Source organism: Osmerus mordax, chromosome 19, assembly GCF_038355195.1.
Source record: "Osmerus mordax isolate fOsmMor3 chromosome 19, fOsmMor3.pri, whole genome shotgun sequence".
NCBI lineage: Eukaryota > Metazoa > Chordata > Actinopteri > Osmeriformes > Osmeridae > Osmerus > Osmerus mordax.
In genome coordinates, this window is record NC_090068.1 from 12,313,454 (window position 1) to 12,330,784 (window position 17,331).

General features: G+C 48.5%; 1 protein-coding gene across 1 annotated transcript in view; it reads left to right on the forward strand.

Moving 5' to 3' along the window:
• Window positions 1-657: 657 nt before the first annotated feature.
• Window positions 658-17,331, forward strand: part of LOC136962869 (protocadherin-1-like) — a 45,436-nt gene continuing 28,762 nt past the window's right edge. The window contains 2 exon segments of the mRNA XM_067256766.1: window positions 658-1,455; window positions 2,874-5,060. Coding sequence (XP_067112867.1) covers window positions 658-1,455; window positions 2,874-5,060 — 2,985 coding nt within the window.

Sequence of the window (17,331 nt, forward strand, 5' to 3'; positions counted from 1 at the left end):
GACTAACTATACTAAGGGTACATAAACTAGCAGTACTAAGTGGGATTAGAATATAATTAAATATACAATAAAATAAAATATAAGTTGCCGTAAATTACAATATCAAAATACTAAAATACAAATGGACGAGAAAATGGATTTACTAACATTGCGACCGCAGCTTAATCTGCGCCTTTGCCCAAATGCAAATAGCGCACAGTGTATTTCCGCATTTTGCGTGGTATTTATCAAACCAGATCCTCGTCGGGAAATCAGCGCCTTACTCCGCCCTTTAGTGTTAATTAGCGAGCCGTTAAAAGACGGGAGAAATCGCCTGCATGTTACTGCCACCATGGGTGATTCGAGGAAAAGAAAAAGAAGGTTCAGCGAACAGGAGATAGCAATATTGGTTCACGAAGTTACAGCTAACATAAACATGTTACAAGGAAGAAATACACCTCTCCTCCCATCTTTTGCGGCACACGTCCACTTTCCCTTATACCCTCCCAGCAGCGGTAATCTGCGTTTTTACTCAAGTGCACTGCCTTTGTAAATACGGTGTTATGTCTTTACCCGCTATTATACGCCTGAAATGGGCGCAATCCTGTTAGTAAATGAGGCCCACAGTTTCTAAATAAGACCTTTCTTTCTTTGGCAGGTCAATAATTGGGTGACCTCATGGAACTGCGACTGGGAGCGGTTCTACTGTGTGTCCTTGTGTTGGACTCCTGTGGCAGGACCCGAGGAGGTATTCTGTACCGAGTCCAGGAGGAGCAACCTCCGAGCACCTTGATAGGAAGCCTGGCATCAGACCAAGGTCTCCCAGACTCCGGACACCTCTACAAGCTGGAGGTAGGAGCCCCGTACCTCCGGGTGGATGGGAAGACTGGAGACATCTTCACCACAGAGATCCCCATAGACAGGGAGACCCTACGGGACTGTCGCACCCTGATCCGGGGCAAGCCTTGCTTCCTGGAGTTCGAGGTGTCCGTCACGGACCTGATCCAGAATCAGAGCCCCCGGCTGATCGAGGGCCGCATCGAGGTCCAGGACATCAACGACAACACGCCACAGTTCCCCTCTCCCGTCCTAACCATCTCTGTCCCGGAGAACACCCACATGGGGGCTCTGTTCTCCATCCCGCTCGCCACCGACCGCGACTCGGAGAGGAACGGCGTGGCCGACTACGCCCTCACGGCCGGGCCGGACGCCGCCACGCTGTTCGGCCTGCAGGTGGCCGAGGACCGCGGGGAGAAGCTGCCCCAGCTCATCGTCCTGGGGAGTCTGGACAGGGAGCTGAAGGACTCGTACGACCTCACCATCAAGGCGGTGGACGGGGGGAACCCGCAGCGCTACAGCAGCGCCTTGCTGAGGGTAGTGGTGGCGGACGCCAATGACAACGCTCCCAAGTTTGAGAAGTCCAGCTACGAGGCGGAGGTGTCGGAGAACAGCCCTGTGGGATACTCTGTGTTGCAGGTCAGTTGTTGCTCCCATGTCGGATGTGTCATGTAGTAGCAGTAGCAGTAGCAGTAGTAGCTTGTATTGTAATTCAAAAATATACGTGAATGAAGCCCATTCTGATACTGGTACACGACATGATGGATGAAACAACATTTCCCCAGGAGAATGGAGCTACATGAAACACTTACACAACTACACAGCTATGTAGAACCAAACGCTACGTAGAACCAAACACTACATAGAACCAAACGCTATGTAGAACCAAACGCTACGAAGAACCAAACGCCACGTAGAACCAAACACTATGTAGAAACAAACACTCCGTAGAACCAAACACTACGTAGAACCAAACGCTACGTAGAACCAATCACTAAGTAGAACCAAACACTAGGTAGAACCAAACACTAGAACCAAACACTACGTAGAACCAAACACTATGTATAACCAAACACTACATAGGACTAAGCGAGACTTTCACATCACTACACAAAGTGCACGTGCAAACATGTGCAACATAGGAAGGCAGTGCATCAAGACGACAATAGTGCAACAGAATGAAAAGTGCAACAAGTAGTGAAAGTTATAGTGCAAATAGGACAACAGAAAATGCAAGGAATACAGGTAGTGCAAGGGATACTATGGGATATGTTGTATCATGGAATATGTTCGTTTAGCAGACTCTTTTATCCAAAGTCAGGGACCTCTTGATCTGCAGTTAAATGCTCTACCACGGAACTATACTCATGCCAGATATCCATGATATCCTGTACAGCGTGTATCTGTTTCATTTCTCTTAAGGAAAAGTCCTTCATACCAAGAATACTTATTTGAGGGTCAAGTTGTAACACTGGATTAAAGAGTTTACATGCACATACACAGAAGTATTTGCCGTTCTCCTGATATCTCTTTAAAACCCAATATTCTCAGCCCAATAGCCTCTATCTAATGACATAGAGGATAATATTTGAGTGAGCCTTTTAGGCTCAATAGCTCTACCAGTGGAAAACCCTCTGTGAAGTGCTCATGGTATCTTGATTATGCAATGTTGTAGATTTTTTCAATGGACAGAACAATCTATTGAGTGCCTGCCAAATGCAACAAATCGTTCCTAATTAATAGGAAACGTTTTTTAAACGATTAGCTTGCTCACCTCTGTGTCTTCTCTTATATACCGTTACAGTCAACAAACCCCCTCCACTTGAAATTCATTACACCCACTTTTGACTTTTGGAGGGTGTTTTCAAATTATGCATAGAACATATTTTAATATGCACATTTATACCCTCTTTAATATTTTCAGTTGCTGTAAGCTATCTTCTATGACATGCAGGGCTTGTATAAAGCCCTATAGCGATAGCTTCTTATGCTAACCTAATCCCTGAGTTGTAACTCAAATCCCAACCTCTAACCGAATCCCCTTTCTTGAATTGCAGGTGAAAGCAAATGACTCTGACATGGGCCCCAACGGGGAAATCGAATACACCCTTCACCAGGCTTTAGACCCAGTGCCCAAACTCCTGCGAATCGATCGCTCCACCGGCGTCATCTACGTCAAAGGGCCACTGGATCGCGAAGAAATCGACAGTTTGTCGTTCTACGTGGTGGCGAGGGATAAGGGTCCCCAACCCAAGAGCTCCAAGGCCCTAGTGACCATCCAGGTGACGGACCAGAACGACAACGCTCCCTCGGTGGAGATCCGAGGGATCGGCCTGGTGACGCACAGCGACGGCGTGGCCAACATCTCGGAGGACATGCCAGTGGGAACGGCCGTGGCCCTGGTCCAGGTGTCTGACCGGGACGAGGGGGAGAACGCCGTGGTTACCTGCGTGGTGGCGGGGGACGTGCCCTTCCAGCTCCGCCCCGCCAGTGACTCCTCCACCGACAACAAGAGGAAGTACTTCCTGCAGACCACCACGCCTCTGGATTACGAGAGGGTGAAGGAGTACCGCGTGGAGATCGTGGCTGTCGACTCGGGCAACCCTGCGCTCTCCAGCACCAACTCTCTGAAGGTCCAGGTCACGGACGTGAACGACAACTCCCCGGTCTTCTCCCCAACCCTTTTCGAGGTTGATTTCGCGGAGGAGAACCAGCCGGGCGACAGGGTTGTGGAGGTAGTGGCCACGGATGCCGACAGCGGGACGAACGCGGAGCTCGTCTACAGCCTCGTGGCAGACTCCACCACCAAGGGCCTGTTTGAGATCGACCCGGACACCGGGGAGGTCCGAGCCCGCAGCCCGCTGGACCGGGAACACAAGGAGCGCTACGAGTTTCGGGTGACCGCAGCCGACAAAGGCTCGCCCAGTCACAGGGGAACGGCCACGGTCGTGGTCAAGGTTCTGGACCGCAACGACAACGACCCCAAGTTCATGCTCAGCGGCTACAGCTTCTCCGTCCTGGAGAACATGCCGCCGCTAAGCCCCGTCGGCATGGTGACCGTGCTGGACATGGACAAGGGCGAGAACGCGCGTGTTCGGCTCTCGGTGGAGCCGGACGGGGGGAAGTTTGTGGTGCAGAACGGCACTGGCACCATCCTGTCCAGCATCTCCTTCGACCGGGAGAAAGAGAGCAGCTACACCTTCAGGCTGAAGGCTGTGGATGGGGGAGAACCACCCAGATACTCCTACGTGGGCGTCACCATCAACGTCCTGGATGAGAACGACAACGATCCTGTGGTCACCAAGCCCTCCAACTCCTCCTTCCGCCTCCTGTCCCCCCTGGCCGCCCCGGACAGCCGGGTGGAGACGGTGAAGGCGGAAGACCTCGACACGGGCCCCAACGCAGAGCTGGTCTTCAGCATCGCCGGCGGCAACCCCTATCAGCTGTTCCGGATCTCTCCATCCGACGGCGAGATCACGCTGGCCAAGGAGCTGACCAGGAAGCACGGAGGGCTCCACCGCCTGGTGGTGAGGGTGAGCGACAGGGGCAAGCCCGCCCGCCACGCCACCGCCCTGGTTCACATCTACGTCAATGAGACCATCGCCAACGTCAGCCTGGTGGAGGCGCTGGTGGGCCACAGCCTGTACACCCCGCTGGACACTGACATCGCTGGCGACCCCGACAACGGCCTCGCGGCCCAGCGCAGCAACATCCTGTACGGAAGCATGGCCGGGGTGGCGGGGGTCGTCATGGTGATCCTGGTGGTGGTGTTCATCCGGCATCGCGTCCAGAGGGAGACGAAGAGCGGCTACCAGGCGGGCAAGAAGGAGTCCAACGACCTCTACGCCCCCAAGCAGGGCCCGAAAAACGGCAAGAGCAAGAGAGGCAGGAAGGGAAAACCTCCCAAGTCGCCCAAACCTCTTGGCGAGGAGGAGGAGGTCAGCCTTCAGAAGAGCCTCAAGTTCAACCTGGACGGGGTCAACGACAGCCCCAGGATCCACCTGCCCCTGACGTACCCCCCAGGCAGCCCTGACCTGGGCAGGCACTACCGCTCCAACTCCCCCCTGCCCTCCATCCAGCTCCAGGCTCAGTCCCCCTCCGCCTCCCAGAAGCACCAGGCCGTCCAAGATCTCCCCGCCACCAACACCTTCGTGGGAACCGGTGGAGATGACAATTCCACGGGCTCTGACCAGTACTCGGATTATAGCTACAAGGCAAGCCAGACAAAGTACAACAGCAAACAGGTAGGCTGGCCGCTTTTCAATTCCTGTTTTTTTCTTTTTCTTTTCTTTTTCTCTCCAAATAGCCTGTGACAAGGGGGAGGAGGAGGTGTTGTTCATGATGCAGTTGTGATCTTTAAGTCTGGGGATGGAAGCTATTAAAGTTGTAAAATGCCACAGAGGAAATAATAAGCCGTTTTGTAACGCTCTTGGCAGCCTGTTTTTTTTTTGCTGCCTGGTTCTCACACACTCTCACACACACAAAGACACACAGTTGGTAATTAAAAAAAAGCTTCAGTAATTAGGATAACTTACATCCTATTGGAGGGGAAAAGGGCATGTGAGACAGCTGAAAAATAGCTTTTGGTCTCCACTGGCGGGAGGGTTAAAACGAATCTCCCCCCCCCCCCCCACACCACCCCCTCCCCTCCCCCCCCCCCCCCCACCGTCCACACCACCCCCTCCCCTCCCTCCCCCCCACACTTTTTATTCCTCTGGGTTCATTAATCCAGCTGGTTGGCCACGGAGTTGCGGGGAGAGAGAGGAGTTTTCTGCGGTCTGACTGACTCACTTTCCCTCCTCTGTCTAACCTCCAGCCCTGCGGGCCTCACAGGTCACTTACTCTTATCTCCTCACTACACGCCGCCGACTTGGGAACGCTCCTTCCATCGCCATGGAAACTGAAACGTGAATAGTCTCGGCGAGGATTAGGGATGCGAAAATGTTTGAGGAGTCCAGAACGTCTCTTATGTGTCTGCGTCGTTGTCAGTCTTTGTTTGGCTTAAGTGTGTGTGTGTGTGTGTGTGTGTGTGTGTGTGTGTGTGTGTGTGTGTGTGTGTGTGTGTGTGTGTGTGTGTGTGTGTGTGTGTGTGTGGGGTTGGGCACACCTTCATGTGTGACTCCTCTCTGTATGTGTTGTGTACCAACACCCGATCTGTAGGGTGTAGCCCGTAATACAACCACTCCTTCAGGCATAACGAATGTTGACCCTTCGCCAAGCGTGTACCACACTTTGTAAATATGCTTGAAAATCCAGTCAGTCACCACCAGTTGGCTGGTGGGTAATTTCAGCAGATGTTGGCTGACAGCTTGTGCTATCGCAGGGCCCTGTGGGTGAAGTCAGCGGAGAGCTCTGTCACCCACAGTCACCAATGTCCCTGTGATAGACAGCATATGGGAGAATAGTGACAATGGGCCCTGGAGTACATCTGTGTGTTTTAGTCTCCATGCGTGTAAGGAGCACGTCTGCAGATATTCAAGGTCGCTTGTAAATACTCTAGCGGCGCGTGGCGCTCACCCGCGCGCCCCGCTAACCCTCCGCCCTCTGTTCCCACGCTAGCGTTTGTCGCCGTGAGCTTGTAAATGTATACTTTAAGGCGTGTTAGACGTGTAAACTGATTGATGGGCGATGCAAAAAACAGGGACAGATGTTGGAACGGCGCGCGTGACACACCTCAGCAGATGTTGCCTCATGTATAGCATCCTCTCTCACATCGGGAAGAACAGATTGACCAAAATAAATAATGAAGTCTCTGCCGAGCGGAGTGACAGATGTGGAGTGGAGAGCTTACACCAGTCAGCCATGCTGCTCTCAACAATGACTCACATTTTCGCCGGGGATGTGTTCAGGTATCTGTGACTAAAACTGTGCTTCTCAAGGTTTTCTTGGCAGTGTTGAATGTAAACACGCAGCTTCTCCCATTTGCTGCCCCAGGTTTATTCATATCTTCCCTGTCTGAGAGCGGCTCCCTCTCTAATTGAAGGGAGTTTGGGTGAGAGGATGGATCTGTTGCTGAAATAAACAATCGATGTCTAACTCTAAGTTTCTAGCTGAAGCTTGCGGTATGATGGGTTTGTGTATGTGTGTGTGTGCCGACTCTTGTGTTTGTCCATGCGTGTCTGATTCGGTGTGAATATGTATGAGTGTACAAGTGAGTCAGAGAGCATTGAGCCTAGCTCATTTATTTTTATCATTCTAAGGCCAGGTTGAGGTTTAGGGTTCAGGGATATCTGTGTGTTTTCCCTAGGCACCCTACCTCTCTCATTCCAAATGTGTGATATTGCATGATGGTTGCCCGGGAGACCACTAGCTTACATTGAGCCCGGAGTGTTGATAATTAGCCCGGTCGTGCCAAAGATCTGACACCTTTTTTCACATAGCATTTTAATGACGTGTCCCTCCTCCTTAGGAAAGACAAGGAAAAAAAAACCGATGAAAGATATTAGCACAGAGTGAGATGAAGGCACGGCCTTCCCAGTTCATTTCTAAGTGGGCGTGATGAGTGCTTGTGAAGCTGTAAATCTGTACTTAAATTAAATCCACACAATTAAAATGCCTTATTAGTCAGAGATAGTGCAGTGTTGTCCCCCTGTGGGCCTCGCCTTCATCTCTGGGCCACAGCTCACTGGCTCCAGCCAACCTGAAGGGTTCCAAGAGCAGATGAGAGGATGAGAGTCAGGGCTAGTCTTAATTACCCAGCTTCATTGTTAAACTGGCCATATGCAGGGTGAACGTTAGGCATCCCCCAGAGCTAGGATTAGCCCAGTTTGGGTGTGCTATCTGAACTGTGCAGAGGTGTATTTGAGGGGAGAGGCCAAAAGCAAAATCTCGATTTCATCTCTTGAGATGTTGTACAACACTGCGACATACAATGCTCCATCTCCTTCTCTTTCCCTGGCTCTCTCTGAGACATGTGAAAAAACTCCCTGATCAGGATACATTCATCACCCAGAATGGGATGCAGGGGAAACACAAGCTGCAGTTGACTCAAGTTTTCATCTGGTCTATCCATCTGGCAGGATTGCACCAGTCTTGGATGCAGTCCACAAACACACGTACACAAACACACACGCTGCGCACACACACACACAAACATACACCATTTCAAACACACAACACTGACTGAGACCCCCTGAAGATCTCATGGAGTCAGGTGGCTGAGTGGTTAGGGAATCTGGGTAGTAATCAGAAGGTGGCTGGTTCGATCCCCGGCCGTGCCAAAATGACGTTGTGTCCTTGGGCAAGGGACTTCACCCTACTTGCCTCGGGGGAGTGTCCCTGTACTTACTGTAAGGCGCGTCTGCTAAATGACTAAATGTAAATCTCCCAATTCATTCACTCCGGCAGACATGTCAGTATCACATTCGGCGCCGCATAAAAAAGAAATGACAAAGTGGCGAGAAAAGACCAACCCTGTTTCAGACCCTGAAGGAAGACGACAGCGCAATTATCAGCAAATATTTTGTTAGTAGGAACTAGTGTGAAATGTCCCACAGAGGAAAATGTTCTTGTTAATGAGTCATTCTAATCCACCTGGAGCTACAGAACTCCTCCCTGTGGTGGGGGGGGGGGGGGTAGTCAACACAGTAAAGGCCGGCGAGACAGCGCAGAGGCAAGTGACTTCAATTAGCGTGCCTGTTTTAATGATAAAGGGGGGTCTTTGCACCTCTGCGCAAAAAAAGATTGATTTCATTGGCAGGGGTTTCGACACTGAACGATTCGGCTCGGCCTTCTGAGATTGACTGGCTTGGCCTTGCGTTAAAGGGATGACAGGTGCTTCTCTGGGGTCGTCTCGTCGGGCCTGCTGAGGTAGATTGTACGTGGGAATGAAGCCTCAGGTATCTAATCAGAACGTCAGTGTTCTTCATGCATCGCCGCTGTGTTGAAGAATGCCGTTTAGAGCTAACTTTGCCCTGATTATCCGTTAAGAGGGGTTTTCAGCTGGAGACCCCGGGGCATCCCTTCACCTCCTCCAGCTCTCCGGAGACACCGCGAGACAGGTAGCCATGGTAACAAATACGCGTCACCTGTCTGAGGGAGGAATGATGATTACAATCGCGGCTATCTCGGTGCCAAATGTATAGCTCCCAAAAATATAACTGTGGAGCTTTCTCTCAAAGGTTTGCTTTATCAGTCCTTTTATCCCTTTCCATTCGATTTATTTGAATTTTATTTTAAAAAAAGGCTGTGTATTAGAAACGGACTCTTTCACCATCTAGCCTACTCTATGAGCGCTGATGAAAAGCTAAGCTGTTGGTCTTCAGAGTCCTGTTCTCCTTCCTATGCAGGCACAGTTGCTTCTGCTAGCTGCCCCGTGGTCAGATTCCCACTTTTATGTAAAAATAAAATGAGAAGCTCCTTTAGGTAAAGCTCTGTGGAGGCTCAGCCCCCTGATGGCATTCCCTTTAGCTCCGATATTTTATCACCACACATCCCAGCCTCCTTACCTTCTGCCAGCCAGATTAGTGCTTTTATCAATAAGCAGCTTAGCGCCAAAGCGTCCCTCAATAATGTGCCACGGCATTCTCTCTCCTGCTGCTTTAACTCCTAGGCTCCACTTTCTCTCACATTTTCTCTATCTCTGACTCGCTCTCTCTGACTCTCCCTCTCTGACTCTCTCCCTCTCTGACTCCCTCTCTGACTCTCCCTGTCTTTCTGTCTCTCACTCTCTTTCTTGTACTCTCATATTCCTCACTTTCTCTCCCTCTCTGACTCTCCCTCTCTGACTCTCTCTATCTCTGACTCTCTCTATCTCTGACTCTCTCTCCCTCTCTGACTCTCTATCTCTGACTCTCTCTATCTCTGACTCTCTCTCCCTCTCTGACTCTCTCTCCCTCTCTTTCTTGAACTCTCATATTCCACACTTTCTTCAACTATGTGTATTGTTATCACCCACTCCTCTGTAACCCAAAGCAAAGTCAAATATATCTAACAAGGCCCAGTGCTGATAATGAAGTGAGCTTGTTTTTTTCCTTTTGGTCCAGACAACTATCATATTGATCCAGTCTGAGAGACCATCCACACATCCTCATTAAGGGAGGCAGGAAAAGCATCTCAGATGTACCTGTAACTAACCAAGCATGAACATTTACAACAGAGGCTGGACTATGTTTAGCAATGCAGAGGTGACTTCTCATTACAGAGAGAGGAAAAATGGAGAGAGAGAGAACCATCGAGATTGTTAGGCACACATAGAGAGACACTGAGAGAAAGAATGTGTAAGAGAGACTTTGAGATAGAGAGTGAGAGACATTGAGATATACAGGGAGAGAGAGAGAGATATTGAGATAGATGGAGAGAGAGAGAGCAAGAGACATTGAGATAGAGACATTGAGAAAGAGAGGGAGGGAGTGTGTGAGAGAGGGAAGGTGAGTGGGGGGTATGTACTTGTCTACAGGTCAGATTAGGAACCCAGACAGAGCCCAAGAGAGGCCAGGAAAACCTTCCCATCAGACATGTAACACCATTAGAGGCCATGCAGAGCACCATGAAATCCATTAAGGTCCATTAGGAAAGTATATAGTCACATAGACACCTTTAAGGCCAGTCTGCCACAGTGGCGCTAGGTTTCCGATCGAATCAAGCTCATTTATTAAATTGCAGATTAAAATGTCATGTTTTGCATAATGCTTGAGATAGCCCAGGGCATTAGAGATCTTTAAACATGTACGTTTTGTCAGGTGTATTCTCTGATGAGACCGATCTCTTCTTTTTGTTTAGCTCTAACCGTAGTCGGCTGGATAACGTCTGCATTCGGTTGTCTCTAGGCATGAGTCAAGCTGTCATTTATTGTTTATTAAAAAGACAGAACACTGGTGTAATTGCTGTTCCGAAGGGACCTCTTCTTAGCCTTGTTTCACATGCTTTCAATGTAACTTTGTCAATGTTGATTGTAACCGATTGCTGTTGATTGTAATTATACACGTGTACAACGTACATTTTTTTCTGCAGGGCTGTGAACTACAGCTAACACTTTGCTTTGCATGTTTCCAAACCCCAACAAAACATCAAATTACCCGGAAGATTTTACCAGCATTAAAGATGAATGATATTAATAATGTAACGTTTGACCTAAAACTGGTCTAAGCAGAATGGGTTTGATTTCACCCTTGTCGCAGTAAGTGTTCGGCCGCATTCAGCCCGCTTCTCCTAGCCTCGTTTCTGAGCAGAGTTTGCGCGTGCAGCTCTGCAGAGTTCCACACACCGCCTCATGTGATTAGAGCCTTGCTAATTACGTTTGATGAGTTTGACCCAAATCTTCGAGAGACAGACGTTTTTTAGGCGGTGATTGGGAATTTTTAAACCCTAAATAAAGTCACAGCTGATTCCCTGACTTGGCCGTAAACGATTGTTTCCTGGTGCATTGATGTGTATAATAATCCACTTTACAAAATCCCTCCAAAAAGCCATGGAAAAAAATCCTTCTGAAATAAGTTATTGCGTAATTCCGTATCCCCTGCTGACCAATGCTGGCTGACACCAAAAGTGATCATTATTTCTGTCTGTGCCTCCTCTGCTCCAGGGACCGGGGATATTAGAATATTTCATGAATATTGAACTCTGCTGGCTCCTGGGCTGAGCGGAGGAGGAAAAAAATGTTCGCTGCTGTTTCATGTTGGCACTGAGGAAGAACATGGCTTAATTGCATAAATCTGAAACTGGGATGAGAGTCAGAACTCGGCATCTATGACAATGGGAATTGTTCTGATGGCTCGCCCTGAACCAGTGTCATGCCAGGCTTTGTTGAACTAGCTTGACAGATAAAAAGAATTCTCGGAATATGGAGAAAGACAAAAGCAGTGGATTCAGATCTTTAACGGCCTGTGTGACCAGGCTTTTAATTGTATTTCTTGGGATGAAGGGGAGTTTATTGTGCATGTTCACTGGTGCTCCGAGGCATATTAATCTACTTCAATCTTTCCAGGTTTACGACGCGTGAGTGTGATTTTGAATGCGGTTATTGCTTTAGCCTGCGGCAAAATCTAACGATCACGTCTGTGAATTTGAACTGGCCTATTCCTCAGTCTTGGCATGCAGGTTACCTGATCAGTCCCCCCCCCCCACACACACACACACACACACACACACACATCCAGAGAGGTGTTCTTGGAAGTGAGATATGAGTAATCCAGAGATCCTTTGAAGATATCTGTCTTGGGTCTCTTCGGTTAACCTTGAAGTCCAGGTCGGTTTTCAAAACACTGCAGCTACAAACCACTGCTGCTATTTAGCAGCTAACAAGCCAGTAGGATAACCTAATGTGTTTGCCAAAGTAATGTCCAAAGCACCAAGTTTTTTGCTATACGTAGGGTTGAGTCACACCAACTGAAATCAACAGCACCATCCTTTTCTAATGCATGTGGTCTACACGAGATATCCATAATTTAATCATTAAGATTTTAGATAAAAAACAAACAGTTTATTTGGGAGGTTCTTTGCTACTACAGGATTGATTCATCATTTTTATCATCAAATTTCTATCATTATTTTTTAGCAGGCCACAGAATCTTGTTTGTGATCGGATTTAATTTCATTCGCACGAAACAGCAGCCTAATAGGTGCAATTGAAAGTTATTTTTTTACTTGATTATCTTCCCGTGTCCATACAACTCACCATTGCTTTGGACCAAAATTGGTCCAAAGCGCTCCAAAGTCGCTTTAAAAGGTGTTATTTGAGTGCCATATCATATCGAGAAACGTATCTAAAAGCGGCGTCAGAAATACAGCCAGTCAGGGGGCTGTTTCTCATCTCTCATTTCTCAGGCAAGAAATTCGTTTTGATTGCTCAAGAGCCTATTCATGTAGTTCTACAAGTAGGTTTGAGCTAAGGTAACCTTCATGATAGATTTTTTTGATCATGCTTCATTTCTCTTTTGACTGGACTCATCATTTTACGTAGTTATCGCCTCGTAAGAAATTTACCGCGCTTCTATCCTCCGGTCATGAAATGTAGCTACACACTGAAGATCATTAGATCCTTGTAATCGAAGACAACTTTATCAATCAATGCTATGTTGTTATTTTTTGATGACACCAATCTAAATGAAGCTTCATGCACATCATCTCTACGTTATTAATACACCTCACCTTCACCAAATGGAACTTTCTCACCATATTGACTGAGCCAATGAAGCAAAACGATAGCTTCTCTTTCGAGAGCGGTGCTCCCGATGCTCCTCAGATGAGATTCGTGGGTCAGCAGACCGGGGCCCTTGGAAAGATTATTATTTTCACGGTGTTTTTACGCTTTTATCTGTGACTGTAGGGGTGTTTAAGAAACACACGGGAGACAATGGAGGGTAAGAGACAGAGGGCCGAGAAACGGAGAGGAGACGGAGAGAGGACGAGGGAGATGGACTGAGCATCAGTGATAATTATCTGTCTGAAAGCACTTGTCTGGATGATGAAATCCAATTAAAGTGCTTCAAAACAAGGGGTGGAAATGGACTAAATAGTATGTGAGGAGATAGGAGTCTGGAGAGAAAAAAATAGAGCCCTTATTTGATGGGTGATTTGTCTCGGATAGGTGGGGAAATCTCACCTACTCTGTCATAGCGGGACTGGAATGGATGGACTAGCTCTAGAACAGGGAGATAGTGGGACTAGCTCTAGGACAGGGAGAGAGGTGGACTAGCTCTAGGAGAGAGATGGACTAGCTCTAGCAGAGGGAGCGAGATGGACTAGCTCTAGAACAGGAAGATACTGGGACTAACTCTAGGACTGGGAGAGAGATGGACTAGCTCTAGCAGAGGGAGAGAGATGGACTAGCTCTAGAACAGGGAGATACTGGGACTAACTCTAGGACTGGGAGAGAGATGGACTAGCTCTAGAAGAGGGAGAGAGATGGACTAGCTCTACGAATGGGAGAGAAATAGACTAGCTCTAGAAGAGGGAGAGAGTTGGACTAGCTCTAGAACAGGGAGATAGTGGGACTAGCTCTAGGATTGGGAGAGAGATGGACTAGCTCTAGAAGGGGGCGATAGTGGGACTAGCTCTCGGACTAGCGGAGAGATGGACTAGCTCAATAAGAGCGTTTAGTGTTCTCTGAGGAATGGCTGCAGACACCAGTCGAATATTAGGCCCTTGATGATGATGATGATGGTCATAATGACCAAGATTATGGTGGTGACAATGACAAAGATGATGGTGATGAAGATGATTATGGTGGCGATAGTGATACTAACAATTACAATACAGATGTTGTTGCTGATGATGAAGATGATGAAGGCGTTGGTGGTGGTGATGATGAAGATGAGGAAGGCGTTGGTGGTGATGATGATGGAGCTGTTAAATTGCTCAAGTAAAATCTCAGCGGCTGAGATATCTCTATTACACAGTCGCATGCTCCCAGCATTCAGCTTAATTACCCACTTCCACGGCTGCACAGTACAATGCCCAGCTGGGGATTGAACCTGCAGTCTTCAGGTCATAAGTCTGCTTGCCACTAGGCCTCGTTTCCTGAGCCAAACACAGTTATTTTATTCTGTTTGGACTGAGAGCTTTTCACAGAGGAAGCAGTGCCCACACCATTCGTTACAAAGACGAGAGCTGCTCTGAACACGCAGCCAATAAACGAGTTTGTCCAATTCTGCCTGCGATGCATCCAGGAGTGCTACATCAGCGTACACTCCGTTGCTGGACAGGGGAAGGGCTGGGTTGGGAGAGGGGGTCAGGGAGGAGGTAGGGAGGGGGGTGAGGATGGGCCAGGGAGGATGGCTGGGAGGGGGCGGGGAGAGAATGATAAGGAAGCGGCAGGGATAGGGATAGGGGGGAGGGAGAGAGGCAGGGAAGGGGACAGGGAGGGCAGTGATATGGGCAGGGGGATGGAGGCAGAAATGGAGGGGGGGATACGGAGAGAGGCAGCGAGGAGGGCAGGGAAAGGGCCAGGAGTTGATCTGGAACACTCTAACCCAGCTGTGTTTCTAACACACCCCATCACACAGCACCTGTCAACTTTTCATCACCTTGAAAAGTGGGCTTTGTAGATTATTATACTGTATTACTGTATTTTCTGATCGCACACGCAACACAGTGCAATGTTATAATTATAGTTTGTGAATACTGAGGCATCCGGTTCAGGAGGGGTGTCTACATGGAACTACACAGCAGATGCGTGTCCTCCACAGATTCCAAACTATGTATCCATGCAGGCAGATACAATCGTGCGTGTGAGAGTTTTTGTGTGTAGGCCTGTGGATGTTTGTGTGTGCTCATGTGAGCTTTCGTGTGTGTAGGCATGTGTGTGTGCATGGTTTACAGTCGTTCTGGGTTCATTCTCATCTCTGTTCTGAAGGGAGTGGGCAGGCAGTTAGTGGGGAGGGGGTGCGGGGGGGTCGCATGGTGGTGATGGGCTTGTGGTTGGCTGAACAAGTGAGGAGGGGTAGGGGGAAGGAGGGAGGGAGGGAGGGGTCAGAGCCTGTCCTCGTGGTTATGAAGGAGAAGCAAACCATTCTGACAATGACAAATGAACCATCTCCTCTCCCCCCCAACTGCCTGCTTCATCCTTCTCACACTCCTCTGTCTCCCCCTCACACTCGCCTCTCACCCCTCCTCCCCCCTCCCCCCCTCTCCACCACCCTCGGCCCCCGTCTTCCTCATTTTCACACCTCCCCAGCTCTCTTTCTGCCTCCCTACTTTTCCTCTGTCCTACATCCACCAGCCCCCCCCCCCCCCCCCCCCTCCCATCAACCCCCATCACCCCACCCACCCCGAATCCTCCTTCCTCTCCTGCTCTCATTCTCTGTTCCACGCCTTGCTGTCGAAGCACGAGAGCCGTTTCCCTGGGATACGAGGTCTCCGTTCATGATGATATTTAGGAGACACTGATTTCAGCATACGACGAACTCCTGATTCCTGCTTGCTCAGCTCAGTATCACAGCCACCCATAAACCTTTCAATTGTATAAAAGGCTTTGCAGGTTTCAAGAATTCTATCATTCTCTCAATAGTATGGTCACAGTCTGGTGGGATTGAACAGGGGTACAGGGATTGTTTGTGTGTGTATGTGTTTGCGTGTGTGTGTGTGTGGGGGGGGGTTATGTGTGTTTCGGTGTGTGTGTGTGCGTGTGTTTGTGTGTGTAGGCATGTGTGTGTGTGCGTTTGGGGGTTGAGGAGAGAGGAGAGCGATCATCTCTGATTATTGTTGAGGTGGAAAGATTACCCTGCAGCTCTTAACAGACTCTCTCCACTTGTGGGTGTTGCAGTGGGAAACCAGGTAAAAAAGACAATTACCTGCTTGGCTTCCTCTGCTGTTGTTCCATATTTTATTTCTCCCTCAACCCTGATAAGGAAGGAAAGATCAGCTCAGCCTATCACAGTCATCCTAGGCTCTCCAGGCCTCAGCCAATACAGAAGCCCATTATGCTAAACACCACCAAATATTTATTATATAATAGCACAAGGCTGGCAAAACTCAATTTTCAATAGTAGCAACACAGTAATTGCATGCAGGAGTTGAGCCGTACGGTGTCACAATACCCATCGTCTTGTTCATGAAGGCAAACAATGCAAGGGACACCATCCATTTTCTGCACGACAAATTGTGAGGCTAACAGTTATTCTATTCAGCACACTTTACACAGATGCAATCCACAAAAATAGAGTGCATTTTTATGAACATGGAATAGCAAATTAAGTGGTTTTGTTGATAAGTTAGCATGTGGTCAATACTGGAGTGATGAATCTGGTCGAACGTGTGTGTTTGTGTTAACGTTTCGTTTCTGTGCGATATGTAGTGCTGGAGACAGGAACTACTGGTAATGAGAGCTGTGACAAATAGTCCAAATAAAGCGCGGATATTGCTCATCAATTCTCAAGCAATTTTGCAAGGAACAACTGTCCAATTACGGTGAGGACAAATGTTTTACCTCATACCTCTAGAGTAAACAGCCAACAACATTACCTTTGTGTGTTACCTGAAAAACAGCCTATATCACCAAGCTTGTCCACCGATTTCTCAAGCAGCTCCAGCTCTAGGCACACCGCAATATAATCATACTGCGATTTTAAACGGTGGTTCAGAAATCGGATTCAGATTTGTATCTCTCTTCTAGCCCTTCTTGATAAATGTCAGGGTAAACAAAGCACTCACGGAGAACACTGAGCTGTGGCTCTGTGGGATTTCAGCTCTCAACACTGTGATTATCAAAAGCAGCGGGAGTCCATCCTGGAAAGGCCTCTTTCTGATTCGCAGCCGTATGAAATGTCACCTGGGATTTGACAAGTATTATATAAAACAGCCAATCCCCTTCGGAGCTATTGTGAGCACAGACAGATGTATTGTTTGCCATTCTTCTCCAGAAAGAGAAGTGGCCTTCCAGGTGACCTGTGTCATTGCATGATGAAGCTAATTATTAGCTAGGGAGATGATTGTCAGTGCCTGTTGATAAGGGACTGAAGGCCTCATTACCCTGTTTAGACACTGGTTGAGATGATGTGTGACACGGTGGCGGAGATAACATCACTTTCTCACATCGACAGTTTAGTTGTTCTTTACAATGTCACGTTCTCCCCTCAT